A 15670-nucleotide genomic window follows, 5' to 3' on the forward strand; every position below is an offset into this window, starting at 1 on the left:
TGACAATTAAATTAAGCTCATGAACTCATTGTAGAAAAAGTGCTGCATACCTCATTGCTAAATATCACTACGGTCACCTTCAAATTACTTTCCTTGGGAAGCTATGCACCAATGCCAGCACTTAGTGCGTCCTTCAAAGCAATTTTGGAACTCTTTTTGTGGGATGGCCATCAAAACTGTTGTTGTATTATCCTTAATGTCTTGATGTTTTCAAAATGTCTTCCTTTAAATATTTCCTTTTTCTTTGGTAAAGAAAAAAAAGTCACTGGGGGCAGACTAGGTAGATAGGGAGGGAGTCCAATACAGTTATTTATTTACTGGCTAAAAACTCCCTCACAGACAGGGCCATGTGAACTGATGCATTGTTGTGATGTAAGATCCATGAGTTGTTGGCCAAGATTTTCAGTTAACATTTTCCTGTTTCTCTATTGATGTTTACTTGATCTGCTATGTTTCTCACAGTCAGATGATTTTGATGCTCAGTCTGACCAGTAAGTTCTGCTCATTATTGGCCTTTTTCACTCTCTTCATCAGTGATGCTTTCTCTCCCCTCAAAAAAATGTTTAATCCAGCTCGGCACCCATAGCACAGTGGTTACGGTGCCAGCCACAGGCACTGAGGGTGCTGGGTTTGAACCCAGCGTGGGCCAGTTAAACAGCAATGACAACTGCAACAAAAAATGGTGAGGCCTTTGGCGGGCGCCTGTAGTCCTAGCTACTTGGGAGGCTGAGGCAGGAGAATCACTTAAGCCCAGAGTTTGAGGTTGCTGTGAGCTGGGATACTATGGCACTCTACCAAGGGTGACATAGTGACACTCTCAAAAAAAAAAAAAATTGTTTAATCCATTTGTACACTGCTGTTTTCTTCATAGCATTGTGTGCATAAACTTGGATTAATATGTCCCTGATTTCACTTCCAGTCTTGCCAAGTATAACAAGAAATTGCACCTGTAGCTCAGTGGCTAGGGCACCAGCCACATACACCGAGCCTGGCAGGACCCGGCCCAGGCCTGCCAAACAACAATGACAACTATAACAACAAAATAGCCGGGCATTGTGGAGGGTACCTGTAGTCCCACCTACTTGGGAGGCTGAGGCAAGAGAATCACTTAAGACCAAGAGTTTGAGGTTGCTGTAAGTTGTGACGTTACAGCACTCTACTGAGGTTGACATAGTAAGACTCTGCCTCAAAAAAAAAAAAAGGCGGCTCCAGTGGCTCAGTGGGTAGGGTGCCAGCCCCCATATACCTAGGGTGTTGGTTTCAAGCCTGGCCCCGGCCAAATTGCAACAACAAAAAAAATAGCTGGGTGTTGTGGCAGGCGCCTGTATTCCCAGCTTCTCCGGAGGATGAGGCAAGAGAATCGCCTAAGCCCGGGAGCTGGAGGTAGCTGTGAGCTGTGTGATGCCACGGCACTCTACCGAGGGTGATAAAGTGAGACTCTGTCTCTACAAAAAAAAAAAAGGAAATTTAATGTTTGTTTGTTGCTCTATAAGCTCTGACATTCTCACGATGGCACACAAAAACACTAACAACATGAATGCCACTCAGCAAGACATCACATATTAACATGAACACAGCTGTGACACAGTAATGTACCACGGTTATAAAATCTTACCAAGTTGTTTGTACAGGGTGGCCAACAGTGGCAAGTTTGAGAATTTAATTGTCAGAACTGTGTATAATCCTAGCACTTTGTGAGGCCAGAGAGGGAGGATCACTTGAGTCCAGGAGTTCAATACCAGCCTGAGCAAGAACAAGATCCATCTCTGTAATAAATAGAAAAATTAATATGTCAAATGGTATATAAAACCAGTGTATGGTGCCCCATGATTGCATTAATGTACACAGCTATGATTTAATAATAAATAAATAAAACAAAATAAAAAAACAGATAGAAAAATTAGCCATGTGTGGTGTTGTGTGCCTGTGATCCCAGCTACTTGGGAAGCAGAGGCAGGAAGATCACTTTTTTTTTTTTTTTTTTTTATTGTTGGGGATTCATTGAGGGTACAATAAGCCAGGTTACACTGATTGTAATTGTTAGGTAAAGTCCCTCTTGCAATCATGTCTTGCCCCCATAAAGTGTGACACACACCAAGGCCCCATCCCCCCTCCCTCCTTCCCTCTGTTCTCCCCCGCCATAACCATAATTGTCATTAATTGTCCTCATATCAAAATTGAGTACATAGGATTCATGCTTCTCCATTCTTGTGATGCTTTACTAAGAATAATGTCTTCCACGTCCATCCAGGTTAATACGAAGGATGTAAAGTCTCCATTTTTTTTAATGGCTGAATAGTGGTGTTGTGTGCCTGTGATCCCAGCTACTTGGGAAGCACAGGCAGGAAGATCACTTTTCTTATTTTTATTTTTTTTTTAAACAGAGTCTCACTCTGTCACCTGGGTGGGGTACTGTGGCATCATAGCTCACAGCAACCTCAAACTCTTGGGCTCAAATGATTCCCTTGCCACAGCCTCCCAAGTAGCTGGGAATACAGGCACCCACCACAACGCCTGACTATTTTTAGAGAGGAGGTCTCCCACTTGCTCAGGCTGTTCTCAAACTGGTAAACTCAGGCAATCCACCTGCCTCGGTCTCCCAGAGTGCTAGGCTTATAGGCATGAGCCACTGCACCGGGCCTTAGCATCTGTGTTAGAAAAAATGAAACATTCTTATTGTCCTTTATACTGTTCAGGTACCTCTACTACTTTATATCTATGTGTTGATGCCTTATGTTTTTCCTTTATATTTTTTTTCAGAAACAGGGCCTTCCTCTGTCACACAGCCTGGAGAGCAATGATCTGCTTGCTGCAGCCTCCAATGTCCTGGGCTCAAGGTAGCCTTCTACCTCAGCCTCCAAAGTAGCTGGGATTATAGATGCATACTCTGCACTCAGCTCATTCTTTAATTTTTTGTAGAGATGTGGGTCTCACTATGTTGCCCAGGCTGGTCTCAAACTCCTGGCCTCAAATAGTCCTCCTGCCTCGGCCTCCTAATGTGCTGGATTTACAGGCATAACCCCCTGCACCCAGCCAGTATCTGATTTTTTTAAAAACAGGGCAATACAGATTGTCACACAGGTATCAATGATGAGGTCTCACACTATGTGAATAGAAAAAGCAGGAAATATTCATATACATCATAGAAAAGAAAAGAATTGGGATAGCATTCCTTGTGTAGTTGAATGGCTTTCCTTATCCCTTTATTTCTGTTCAGCACTTATCTATAAACTTGATATGTAACTAATCTTTTCTCTTCTCTTTTTTTTTTTTGAGACTGAGTCTTACTCTGTCACCCTAAGTAGAGTGCTATGGCGTCATTTTGGCTTACAGCTCCTCAAACTCTTGATTTCAAGTGATCCTCTTGTCTTATCCTCCCTAATAGCTGGGACTACAGCTGCCTGCCTTGATGCCTTGCTAGTTTTTCTATTTTTATATTATATATATATATATATATATATATTTCTTTTTTTTTTTTTTTTTGCAGTTTTTGGCCAGGGTTGGGTTTGAACCCACCACCTCTGGCATATGGGGCCAGCGCCCTACTCCCTTGAGCCACAGGCACCACCCTAGTTTTTCTATTTTTAGTAAAGATAGGGGCTCAGCTCAGTGCCCATACCACAGTAGTTACGGCTCCAGCCACATACACAAAGGCTAGCAGGTTTGAATCCAGCCCGAGCCAGCTAAAACAACCATGACAAATGCAACAAAAAATAGCCAGGCATTATGGCAGGCACCTGAGAAATTAAAAAAAAAAAAAGGTAAAGATAGGGCCTTGATCTTGTTCAGGCTGGTCTCGAACTCCTGAGCTCAAGTGATCTACCTGCCTCCATCTCTTAGAGTGCTAGGATTACAGGCATGAACCACTGCTCCCAGCCTATTACTAATCTTCAAATTCAACAATTCTTTTTTTTTTTTTTTGTAGAAACAAGAGTTTCACTTTATTGCCCTTGGTAGAGTGCCGTGGCGTCACACAGCTCACAGCAACCTCCAACTCCTGGGCTTAGGCGATTCTCCTGCCTCAGCTGGGACTACAGGTGCCCACCACAATGCCCGGCTATTTTTTTGTTGCAGTTTGGCCGGGGCCGGGTTTGAACCCGCCACCCTCGGTATATGGGGCCGGCGCCCTGCTCACTGAGCCACAGGTGCTGCCCTCAACAATTCTTTTAAGTAGTTTCATTCAGCAGAAACTTAAAGAGCACCTTCTGTGTGCCAGGCACAATTCTTTAGAGAATAAAATTCCTTTGTGGAGCTTACATTGTAGCAGAACAGTACTACTTTGCATTGACATAAACAGGAAACTTCAATGTGACATAAGTTTGATTTTTATGATTATTCCCTGTATCATTGCAAAGTATTGTTAAAATGATACTATTTAAGGTAATACAAACTATAAATCTACCTAAGTAGGCATATATAAATTGTAACATGTTAACAGTCCTCAAAGCAAACTAAAAAAAAAGTTAAAGCTGTCAATTGCAAAATTTTCCACTGGGTCTTTCATTAGCATGAGTATCTGACACATGAAGAGTGAGGGTGCCACAGGTGAACTAAATGTTAAATGTCACTATAGGCTGGGCACAGTGGCTCACGCATATAATCTGGCACTTTGGGAGGCCGAGGCAGGTGGACAGCCTGAGCTCAGGAATTTGAGACCAGTGTGAGCAAGAGTGAGATAGTGTCTCTACTAAAAATAGAAAAACTAGGCTTGGCACCTGTGGCTCAAGCAGCTACGGTGCCAGTCACATACACCAGAGATGGCGGGTTTGAATCCAGCCCGGGCCTGCCAAACAACAATTGACAACTGCAACCAAAAAATGGCCAGGTATTGTGGTGGGTGCCTATAGTCCCAGCTACTTGGGAGGCTGAAGCAAACGAATTACTTAAGCCCAGGAGTTGGAGGTTGCTGTGAGCTGTGATGCCACGGCACTCTACCTAGGGTGACAGCTTGAGGCTCTGTCTCAAAAAAAAAAAAATAGAAAAACTACTTGGAGACATCCCCTCTTCCTCCTCCACAGTGCTGCTCCCTATCCCCAGCCTTTGTTCTGGAAACCCCAGAGATAGCTGGGGTTTGATATATCTCAGGGAATGTTGGCCCTGAGCCCTAGCTTAAGCCTACACTCCTGATCTCTCGGCTCATCCCAAATGCTCTCCTGAAGCCCGCTGCCCACTCTAAGGCTCCTAGGAGAGGGTGGCATTCTTCCCGCTCTGGGTCCTGCCTCTGACAAGCAGTCTCCCAGCTCCCAGCAGCCTCAGGAAGCTCTACACAGAGTGACCTAAGACCAGGCACAGGAAACTTCTGTAGCTTAATCAGTGTCTCTAACTGCATAAGCAATAGGGTCTTAATAAAGTGTTCCAGAGTGTAGGGTGGTTCCTACACACACACACACACACACACACACACACACACACACACACACGGCATTGTGGTAAGTGCCTGTAGTCCCAGGTACTAGGGAGGCTGAAGCAAAAGGATTGCTAAAACCCCAGAAATTGAGGTTGCTATGAACTATGATGCCACAGCACTTTACCCAGGGCAACAGAGTTGAGACTCTGTCTCAAAAGAAAAAAAAAAAAAAAAAAGTCACTTCAGTTCATTTTGATGTATTTTAGATTTTAGAAGTAAGAATTCTTTCTATGTGGTTGGGCCCAGTGGTTCATGCCTATAATCCTAGCTGTCTGGGAGGCTGAGATGGGTGGATAGCTTGAGCTCACCAGTTTGAGAATAGCCTGAGCAAAAAGCAAGACCACGTCTCTACTAAAAAAATAGAAAAACTGAGGCAAGAGGATTGCTTGATCCCAAGTTGAAGGGTGCTGTGAGCTGTGACGCCATGGCACTCTTCCTAGGGAGACAGCTTGAGACTTTGTCTTTTAAAAAAAAAGAATTCTGGGCAGTGCCTATGGCTCAAGGAGTAGGTGCTGGCCCCATATGCTGAGGGTGATGGGTTCAAATCCAGCCCCAGCTAAAAAAACTGCAAAAAAAAAAAAAAGAATTCTTTCTATGCACCAGTGAATTGTCTTGAGTACTCTTGAGTTATTAGGATTAGGTTTAGTGAGTGGAAGTTATAGAATAATCCATATAAAGAGTACCTTTTAAGGCTGGGTTTGGTGCCTCACGGCTATAATCCTAGCACTCTGGGAGGCCTAGACGGGTGGCTAGCTCGAGCTCATGAATTTGAGACCAGCCTGTGCAAAGGTGAGACCCCCCTCTCTACTAAAAATAGAAAAAAGGCAAGAGGGTCTTTTGACCCCAAGAGTTGGAGGTTGCTGTGAGCTATGACGCCATGGCACTCTAGCCAGAGCGACAGCGTGAGTACCTTTCAAATAACAAAATATTATATTGAAAGTTGCCTTGAAAAATTATAAATTTCCTGAGTCGGGCATGGTGGCTCATGCCTGTAATCCTAGCACTCTGGGAGGCTAAGGCTGGTGGATTGCTTGAACTCAGGAGTTCAAGACCAGACTGAGCACGAGGAAGACCCTGTCTCTAAAAACCAAAAAAAATGCCTGGCATTATGGCAGTTGCCTGTAGTCCTAGCTACTTGGGAGGCTAAGGCAACAGGATCACTTGAGCCCAAGAGTTTGAGGTTACCGTGAGCTATGACGCCACAGCACAATACCCAGGATGACAAAAAAAAGTTATAAGTTTCTATCTCTTTACCTGTTTAAGCAAAAAATTGATGTCTAGAAATGTTATAAAAGGAATTTCTGGCCAAGCACAGTGACTGATCCCTATAATCCTAACACTTTGAGAGGCCGAAGCACTGGAGACCAGGATTTCAAGACCAGTGTGGGCAGCAGAGTGAGGCTTTCTCTCTACAAAGAAATACGAAAAATTACCTTAATATGGTTTATACCTATAGTCCCAGGTATAAGGGAGGCTGAGACAGGAAACTGAATGCAGGAGTTAGAGGCAGCAGTGACCTATGATGATGCCTGTGTACTCTAGCCCAAACAATAGAACAAGATCCTATCTCAAAAGAAAAAAAAAAAAACCATATGTATATATATATGCAATGGAGAAGAAAATGTTCTAAATTATTTAAAAGTTCCACTCCCAACTTTAACCACTATTAATCCTTAGAAAAACCAGGGCAAGAAACTAGTTGACTCATTTGATGTTCAGTTCTATGAATCTAAAAACTGATGGCTTGGTGCCTGTAGCTCAAGCAGCTAAGGTGCCAGCCACATGCACCCATGCTGGCGGGTTTAAAACCAGCCCAGGCCAGCTAAGCAACAATGACAACTGCAACAATAAAAATAGCCGAATAGCCGGGCGTTGTGGCAGGCGCCTGAGGCAAGAGAATCGCTTAAGCCCGGGAGTTGGAGGATGCTGTGAGCTGTGATGCCACAGCACTCTACCCAGAGTGACAGCTTGAGGCTCTGTCTCAATAAATTAATAAATAAATAAATAAATAAATAAATAAATAAAAACTGATGGTACATAGGCTGGGTGCGCTGGCTCACACCCGTAATCCCAGCACTTGAGAGGCTGAGGCAGGTGGATTGCTTGAGCTCAGGAGTTTTAGACCAGCCTGAGCAAGAACGAGACCCCAGATCTAAAAACTAGACAGGTGTAGTGGTGGGTGCCTATCGTCCCAGCTACTTGGGAGGCTGAGAATCACTTAAGCCCATGAGTTTGAGGTTGCTGAGAGGTGTGACACTACCAGAGGCTACAAAGTGAGACAATTCTCAAAAAAAAAAAAAAAGATTACCCAGGCATGGTAGTGTTTTAGCTACTTGGGAAGATTGCTTGAGCCCAGGAGTTTAAGGTTGCAATGAGCTATGATTGTGCGACTCCACTGCAGCCTCAGCAACTGAGCAAGACCCCATCCCTAAAAAGCAATCAAAAAAATTAGCTAAAAAATAAAATGTGCTAAATTTGTTACAGACCTGTGCAACAGACTTGCAGACCAAAGCCGATCGATTGGTACAGATGAGCATATGTTCTTCCCTAGCACGGAAATTCCCCAAACTAACAATTATAGGGGAAGAGGTAAGAGTTGCCAGAGACATATTATTTTTTAATCCCTGTTTACTATATGGATTTATAACTAAGACTTTAATAATTTTTATACCACTATTATGATTTCAACCATTGTATCTATTAACCACAAAAACAATGAGTATAGGGTGGCACCTGTGGTTCAAAGGAGTAGGGTGCTGGTCTCATATACTGGAGGTGGTCGGTTCAGACCCAGCCCTGCCCCCCCCAAAAAAAAAATTATTATTATTATAAATTGGACTTGGAAAAAATACCTGATTTTAAAATATTTTGGTCCATTTCTCAGCCCCTTGCCCATAGGAGATATAGTTACCGTTGCAAAACCCAGCATACAAACTGTAGTTGAGCAGAGTTTCAGAACTTTGGATTTAAATGGGATTTGTTGTTGTTGTTTATTTGTTTTTAAAATTAGGCTTATTTGCATACTTCTCCAAAGACTAGAACACTTTTAAGGTAAAAAGGAATTAACATCTCATGTTAACTGAGAGATTAGAAGTATCTGCTATCAGAACCACTGTTTAAGTTTAATAATAATTAAAAATTTTTTTCTTACTTTCTTTTTTCTTTTTTTGTTTTTGGCCAGGGCTAGGTTTGAACCCACCCACCACCGCCTCCGGTATATGGGGCTGGCGCCCTACTCCTTTGAACCACAGGTGCCGCCCTAAAAATTTTTTTCTTTTTAAACTTTGTTCGAGACAATGAAGTTGGAACCATTTAAAATTTGATGAGTCCTATATGGTTGTTTTTGCAATTTTATTAGGTTTGCTTTGAAAGCTCTAAACCAGCGGTTCTCAACCTGTGGGTCACAACCCACAGGAACTGCATTAAAGGGCCAGGGCATTAGGAAGGTTGAGAACCACTGCTCTAAACCTAAATAGTAAACAGAAAGGACTAGTAAAAACTGTTAGGCAGCATTTCTTATGTTACTGATACAAAGTCTACTCTCTAAACACTCAACAGTTTCTGTTACCTTGGTGTCATCTCTGCTTTAGGATCTGCCTTCTGAGGACGTGGATCAAGAGCTGATTGAAGATGGTCAGTGGGAGGAAATACTGAAGCAACCATGCCCAGCACAGTACAGTACTATTAAAGAAGAAGATGTATGGTCCATTTTTATACTTAATTCCTCTCTTATTGTTTTTTTTTTTTTCCCCGTGGTACAAGAAATAAAATTTTCCTATAAAATGAAAAGCTGGGCTCAGTACCCATAGCACAGTGGTTATGGCATTGGCCACATGCACTAAGGCTGGCAGGTTCGAACCTGGCCTGGGTCAGTTAAACAACAATGACAGCTGCAACAACAACAACAAAAAAATAGCTGGGTGTTGTGGCAGACACCTGTAGTCCCAGCTATTTGAGAGGCTGAAGCAAAAGAATCGCTTAAGCCCAAGAGTTGAAGGTTGCTGTGAGCTGTGACGCCACGGCACCCTACTGAGGGTGACATAGTAACACTCTGTTTAAAAAAAAAAGAAAAAAGACGAATGGATTAATAAATTGTGGTATATGTACACCGTGGAATATTATGCAGCCTTAAAGAAAGATGGAGACTTTACCTCTTTCATGTTTATATGAATGGAGCTGGAACATATTCTTCTTAGTAAAGTATCTCAAGTATCAAAGTATCTCAAGAAGAAAAAGTATCCAATGTACTCAGCCCTACTATGAAACTAATCTATGGCTTTCCCTTGAAAGCTATAACCCAGTTATAACCCAAGAATAGGGGGAAAGGGAGGGGAGGGAAGGAGGGTGATTGGTGGGATTATACCTGTGGTGCATCTTACAAGGGTATATGTGAAACTTAGTAAATGTAGAATATAAATGTCTTAACACAATAACTAAGAAAATGCCAGGAAGGCTATGTTAACCAGTGTGATGAAAATGTGTCAAACTGTCTATAAAACCAGTGTATGGTGCCCCATGATCGCATTAATGTACACAGCTACGATTTAATAAAAAGAAAAGAAAAGTTGGTAGTTATAAAATAGGGGCAACCAAGACCTTGAAATCTTTTAAAGCCAACACAGAGGGGCGATGCCTGTGGCTCAAGGAGTAGGGTGCCAGCCCCATATACCGGAGGTGGTGGGTTCAAAACCCGGCCCCAGCCAAAAAAAACCCTCCCCCCCCCAAAAAAAAGCCAACAAAGGTGCATCAGGCAACTATATGGAGTGTCTGACCTATTAATTTTAGAGTTCAGTTTATCATCCTATTGGCTTCCCCCCTCACCCCTGAACCATTATTAAAAATATGTTTAGGGCAGGGTACAGTGGCTCTAGACCTGTAATCCCAGCACTCTGGGAGGCCAACGTGGATTGCTTGAGCTCAGGAGTTCAAGACCAGCCTGAGCTAGAAAGAGACCCTATCCCTAAAAATAGCCGGGCGTTATGGCAGGCACCTGTAGTCCCAGCTACTCCAGAGGCTGAGGGAAGAGAATTGCTTGAGCCCAAGAGTTTGAGGTTGCTGTGAGCTATGATGCCATGGCACTGTACCAAGGGCAACAAAGTGAGACTCTGTCTGCAAAAATTAAAATACAAAAATAAAAATCAGCACTTATATATTTAAAAATAAGTAGCAGGCCAGGTGCAGTGGCTCATGCCTGTAATCCTAGCACTTGGGAAGCTGAGGTGGGTAGATTGCCTGAGCCAGAGCGAGACCTGGTCTCTAAAAATAGCCAGGCATTGTGGTAGGTGCTTGTAGTCCCAGCTACTTAGGAGGCCGAGGCAAGAAAATCTCTTGAGCCCAAGAGTTTGAGGTTGCTGTGAGCTCAGAGGCCACAGCACTGTACTAAGGGTGACAAAGTAAGACTGTGTCTCAAAAAATAAATAAACGGGCTTGGCACCTGTAGCTCAGCAGCTAGGGCACTAACCATGTACACTGGAGCTGGTGTGTTCGAATCTGGCCCAGGCCTGCCAAACAACACTGAAACCAAAAAATAGCTGGGCATTGTGGCAGGTACCTATAGTCCCAGCTACTGGGAGGCTGAGGCAAGAGGATCACTTAAGCCCAAGAGTTGGAGGTTGCTGTGAGCTATGACGCCATGGCACTCTACCCAAGGTGACAACTTGAGACTCTGTCTCAAAATAAATAAATAAATAAATAATTCTTTAATCAGGCTCAGCACCTATAGCTCAGTGGTTAGGGCAACAGCCACCCAGGTTACTGTGAGCTGTGACACCATGGCACTCTACCCAGGGCAACAGAGTGAGACTCTGTCTAAAAAAAAAAAAAAATAGCTGGGCATTGTGGTGAGCACCTGTAGTCTTAGCTACTTGGGAGACTGAGCCAAGAGAATTGCTTATGCCCAAGAGATTGAGGTTACTGTGAGCTGTGATGCTATGGCACTCTACTGAAGACGACAAAGTGAGACTGTCTCAAAAAAAAAAAAAAGAAAAAAAAAAATAAAATTCTTAAATCAGACTTTTCTCTCTTTTTTTTTTTTAAACAATGTCTTATGTCACCCTTGGTAGAGTGCTGAGGCATCACAGCTCACAGCAACTTCCCAACTCTTGGGCTACAGCAATTCTTTTGCCTCAGCCTCCCAAGTAGCTAGGACTATAGGTGCCTGCCTACAACGCCAGGCTTTATTTTTGTTCTTGTCGTTGTTGTTGAGCACACCCGGGTCGGGTTTGAACCCACCAGCCCCAGTGCATGTCCCAGCACCCTAACCACTGAGCTATGGGCGCTGAGCCACTTTTTTCTGCTTTAAATGAACTTTTTGTTTTTTTTGCAGTTTTTGGCCGGGGCTGAGTTTGAACCTGCCACCTCTGGCATTTAGAGCCGGTGCCCTACTCCTTTGAACCACAGGCACCACCCTTTAAACGAACTTTTTATGATTACAAAATAATAAGGTTCTTTTTTTTTTTTTTTCCTAAGACAAGAATCTCAAGCTGTCGTCCTGGGTAAAGTGCTGTGGCGTCATAAGTTACAGCAACCTCCAACTCTTGGGCTCAAGTGATCCTCTTGCTTCAGTTTTTCCTATTTTTAGTAGAGATGAGGTTTTACTTTTTTGTTCAGGCTGGTCAGGAACCCATACCTCAAGCTATTCACCCGTCTCGGCCTGCCAGTGTACTGGAATTATAGGCATGAGCCACCGCACCTGGCCAACAAGAAGGTTTTTTGGCTATTACAAAACATGATGCTGGTTTAGGGCATGCTTAATTTCAGAAATGAAAAAAAAAAAAAGTAGTTTTAATGTATTTAAATCTATTTTGGAGAGTTTGTATGCTTGATTTAGATATGTTCTTTGTTTCTCCCTTTCTCCTTTTAGCTTGTTGTCTGGGTTGATCCTCTGGATGGTACCAAGGAATATACTGAAGGTTGGTATTTTTTTTTTTTTTTAATCTATGTATTTATTTACAGAGTCTCACTGTGTCGCCCTAGGTAGAGTGCTATGGTGTCACAGCTCACAGCAACCTCCAACTCTGGGGCTTAAGTGATTCTCTTGCTTCAGCCTCCCAAGTAGCTGGGACTACAGGGCCCACCACAATGCCCAGCTGTTTTTTCTGTTGCATTTGTTGGGCAGCACCTGTGGCTCAAAGGAGTAGGTCGCTGGCCCCATATGCTGGAGGTGGTGGGTTCAAACCCAGACCCGGCCAAAAGCTGGAAAAAAAAAAATCACAGTTGTCATTGGTGCTTAGCTGGCCTGGGCTGGGTTCAAATGCGCCAGCCTCAGCGTATGTGGCTGATGCTATAATCACTGTACTACAGACCTTGCCTCAGGTTGGTATTTTTTTAAATTTATATAAAATTTTAAAATTTTCTCAGGGCCGGGTGCAGTGGCTCACACCTGTAACCCTAGCCCTCTCAGAGACTGAGGCGGGTGGATTGCCTGAGCTCTCGGGTTCAAGATCAGCCTGAGCTAGAGCGAGACCCCGTCCCTGAGAAACAGCTGGGCATCGTGATGGGTGCCTTTAGTCCCAGCTACTCGGGAGGCTCAACAGAATCGCTTGAGTCCAGGAGTTTGAAGTTGCTGTGAGCTATGATGCAACGGCACTCTACCGAGGGCAACAAAATCAAACTCCGTCTCCAAAAAATAAAGAAATAAATAAGATAAAATTTATATATGATAGCAGTAGGACAAGAATATGATGTTTAGTCTTGGCGCCTGTAGCTCAAGCAGCTAAGGTGCCAGCCACATACACCAGAGCTGGGTTCAAATCTAGCCCGGGCCTGCCAAACAACAATGACAGCTACAACCAAAAAATGGTCACGGCTCGGCACCTGTGGCTCAAGTGGCTAAGGCGCCAGCCACATTGACCTGAGCTAGCAGGTTCGAATCCAGCCCAGGCCACCAAACAACAATGACGGCTGCAACCAAAAAATAGCCAGGCAATGTGGCGGGTGCCTGTAGTCCCAGCTACTTGGGAGGTGGAGGCAGGAGAATCGTTTAAGCCCAGGAGTTGGAGGTTGCTGTGAGCTGCGATGCTACAGCACTCTACCCAGGGCGACAGCTTGAGGCTCTGTCTCAAAAAAAAAAAGAATATGATGTTTAGTTGGAAACACTTCATATTTCACATAGTATATGGAAAGCTGGTGTCAATGTTTTATGTTTTTTCTGAAATTATATTTGTGTTCATGGTAGTTGTTATACATCAGTGGTTGTCAGGAGAGAGGGAGAACTTCATCTCCTTTAAATACCACCCTCCATGTATTCTAGCCCCTCAATTCTACTTTTTTTTTTTTTTTTTTAAGACAGAGTCTCACTATGTTGCCCTTGGTCGAATGCTGTGGTGTCATAGCTCACAGCAGCCTCAAACTCTTGGGCTAAAGCGATTCTGTTGCCTTAGCCTCCCAAGTAGCTGGGACTACAGGCGCCCGCTACAACACTGGCTATTTTGTTGTTGTTGCATTTGTCATTGTTGGTTAGCTGGCCCTGGGCTGGGTTTGAACCTGCCAACTTCCATGTATGTGGCTGGCGCTGTAACCACTGTGCTATAGGCGCCAAGCCCAGCCCCTCACTTCTTATGTCCTCCAGGTGAGAGTAACTAGTACAGTAGATCTTTCATAGCTGATCACCTCCCTACATTGACCACCTCCTTAAGTTGACCTAATTTTCTTTCTTTTTTTTTTTTTTTTGCAGTTTTTGGCGGGGCTGGGTTTAAACCTACCACCTCCGACATATGGGGCCAGTGCCTTACTCCTTTGAGCCACAGGCGCCGCCCCAAGTTGACCTAATTTTCATAGACTGGACATGCACTACATGTACATACCAGTATTGTAGGCCTAGTTCCTTATATTAGGCATCTCCGTATGTTGAACAGTTTGTTAATATCCCTTGGGCGGTCAACTTACAGAGGTTCTACTGTATATTAAACGAATGGCACCAAAGGGATTACCCTGAACCCTGAGCTCTAATGGTCTAGAAAAATGATGACAAAATTTCTCATAGCCTCACTTTTTAAGGGTAGGCTTTGATATGTATGCTCCCAAAATGAGCAGTAAAAATGAGTTTTGAAACATAGTACAATATGTTTCCTCCCTGAAGTCACCTAAAATGAGAAAAATTAGAAAGCAGCAAATTAAAATTGGTAACATAAAAGAACGACCAGGCTCAGAGCCAGAGTGGTTAGGTTTTAGAAGCTTAAAAGTTTTCTTTTTAAAATAGAGATCTATGGTACTTAGATTTTCTTATATTGGTTCTCAGCATAAAAAAAGAAAATTTCTCAGTTACTATAAAAAAGAAAAAAAACTCCCTGTTCTCAGATGACATGTATCTGTAATGGGTGAATCATACAGTGTGTTTACAGATAACGTGTCTATAATCCACTGAGAAATAAGGAAGCTCTACAGCTTTAATGTGTATAAGAGAACCTAGAAAGCTTATTTAGATCTTGACCCCCCACTCCCAGAGATTTTGATTCACTAGTTTTGGAAGGGAGCCTGAGGAGATCTGTAGTCCCAGCTACTCAGGAGACTGAGGCAAGAGAATCACGTAAGCCCAAGAGTTAGAGGTTGCTGTGAGCCGTGTGACGCCACGGCACTCTACCCGAGGGCGGTACAGTGAGACTCTGTCTCTACAAAAAAAAAAAAAAAAAATTATACCTGCGGTGGCTCAGGCCTGTAATGCTAACACTCTGGGAGGCTGAGGCAGGTGGATTGCCTGAGCTTATGGGTTGGAGACCACCCTGAGCCATAGTGAGACCTCATCTCTAAAAATAGCAGGCATTGTGGAGGGTGCTTATAGTCCCAGCTACTTGGGAGGCTAAGCCCAAGAGTTTGAGGTTGCTGTGAGGTATAACACCACGGCACTCTGCTGGGGGTGACAAAGTGAGACTCTGTCCCAAAAGAAAAAAAAAAAAAAAGGAAAAGAAATTGAGAATAATCAAGCGATATAAAGAATATAGAGTGATTCTGTAGGTTAAGAATGATCTGGATGGTAGTGGGAGGGGTGTAGAGAAATCTAATGATAATGGTTGCAAAGTTGTAGCTGCTATATTCAGTTGGTTTAGTATACAAATTGTACTAATGAGAGTATGATTATCAATTCATTCAGGCAGTCTAATTAAGTGGGTATAGCCCCTGCTCTGTCTCTCTGTCCAACTCTCTTATAATTTGTGCGTTTAGTTGTAAGTAGGATTGATCATGGATGAATCATTGCGAATTCTATACTTTTACTGCAGAAATAACTTGGAGTAATTGATATACTGGTGATGAATATATGGGACAATT

General features: G+C 43.3%; 1 protein-coding gene across 6 annotated transcripts in view; it reads left to right on the top strand.

The window, feature by feature from the left end:
* The window catches only part of BPNT1 (3'(2'), 5'-bisphosphate nucleotidase 1), a 40912-nt gene that overhangs the window by 13766 nt on the left and 11476 nt on the right, over positions 1-15670 (top strand). For 5 of the 6 annotated variants that reach the window (XM_053606393.1, XM_053606398.1, XM_053606397.1 and 2 more), the window contains 3 exons: positions 7892-7996; positions 8998-9105; positions 12270-12318. In XM_053606393.1, coding sequence (XP_053462368.1) covers positions 7892-7996; positions 8998-9105; positions 12270-12318 — 262 coding nt within the window. The remainder of the gene's footprint in view (positions 1-7891; positions 7997-8997; positions 9106-12269; positions 12319-15670) is intronic. The other variant, XM_053606399.1, reaches the window with a different exon arrangement.

The sequence above is a fragment of the Nycticebus coucang genome, chromosome 10, assembly GCF_027406575.1.
Source record: "Nycticebus coucang isolate mNycCou1 chromosome 10, mNycCou1.pri, whole genome shotgun sequence".
In the NCBI taxonomy this organism is placed as follows: domain Eukaryota; kingdom Metazoa; phylum Chordata; class Mammalia; order Primates; family Lorisidae; genus Nycticebus; species Nycticebus coucang.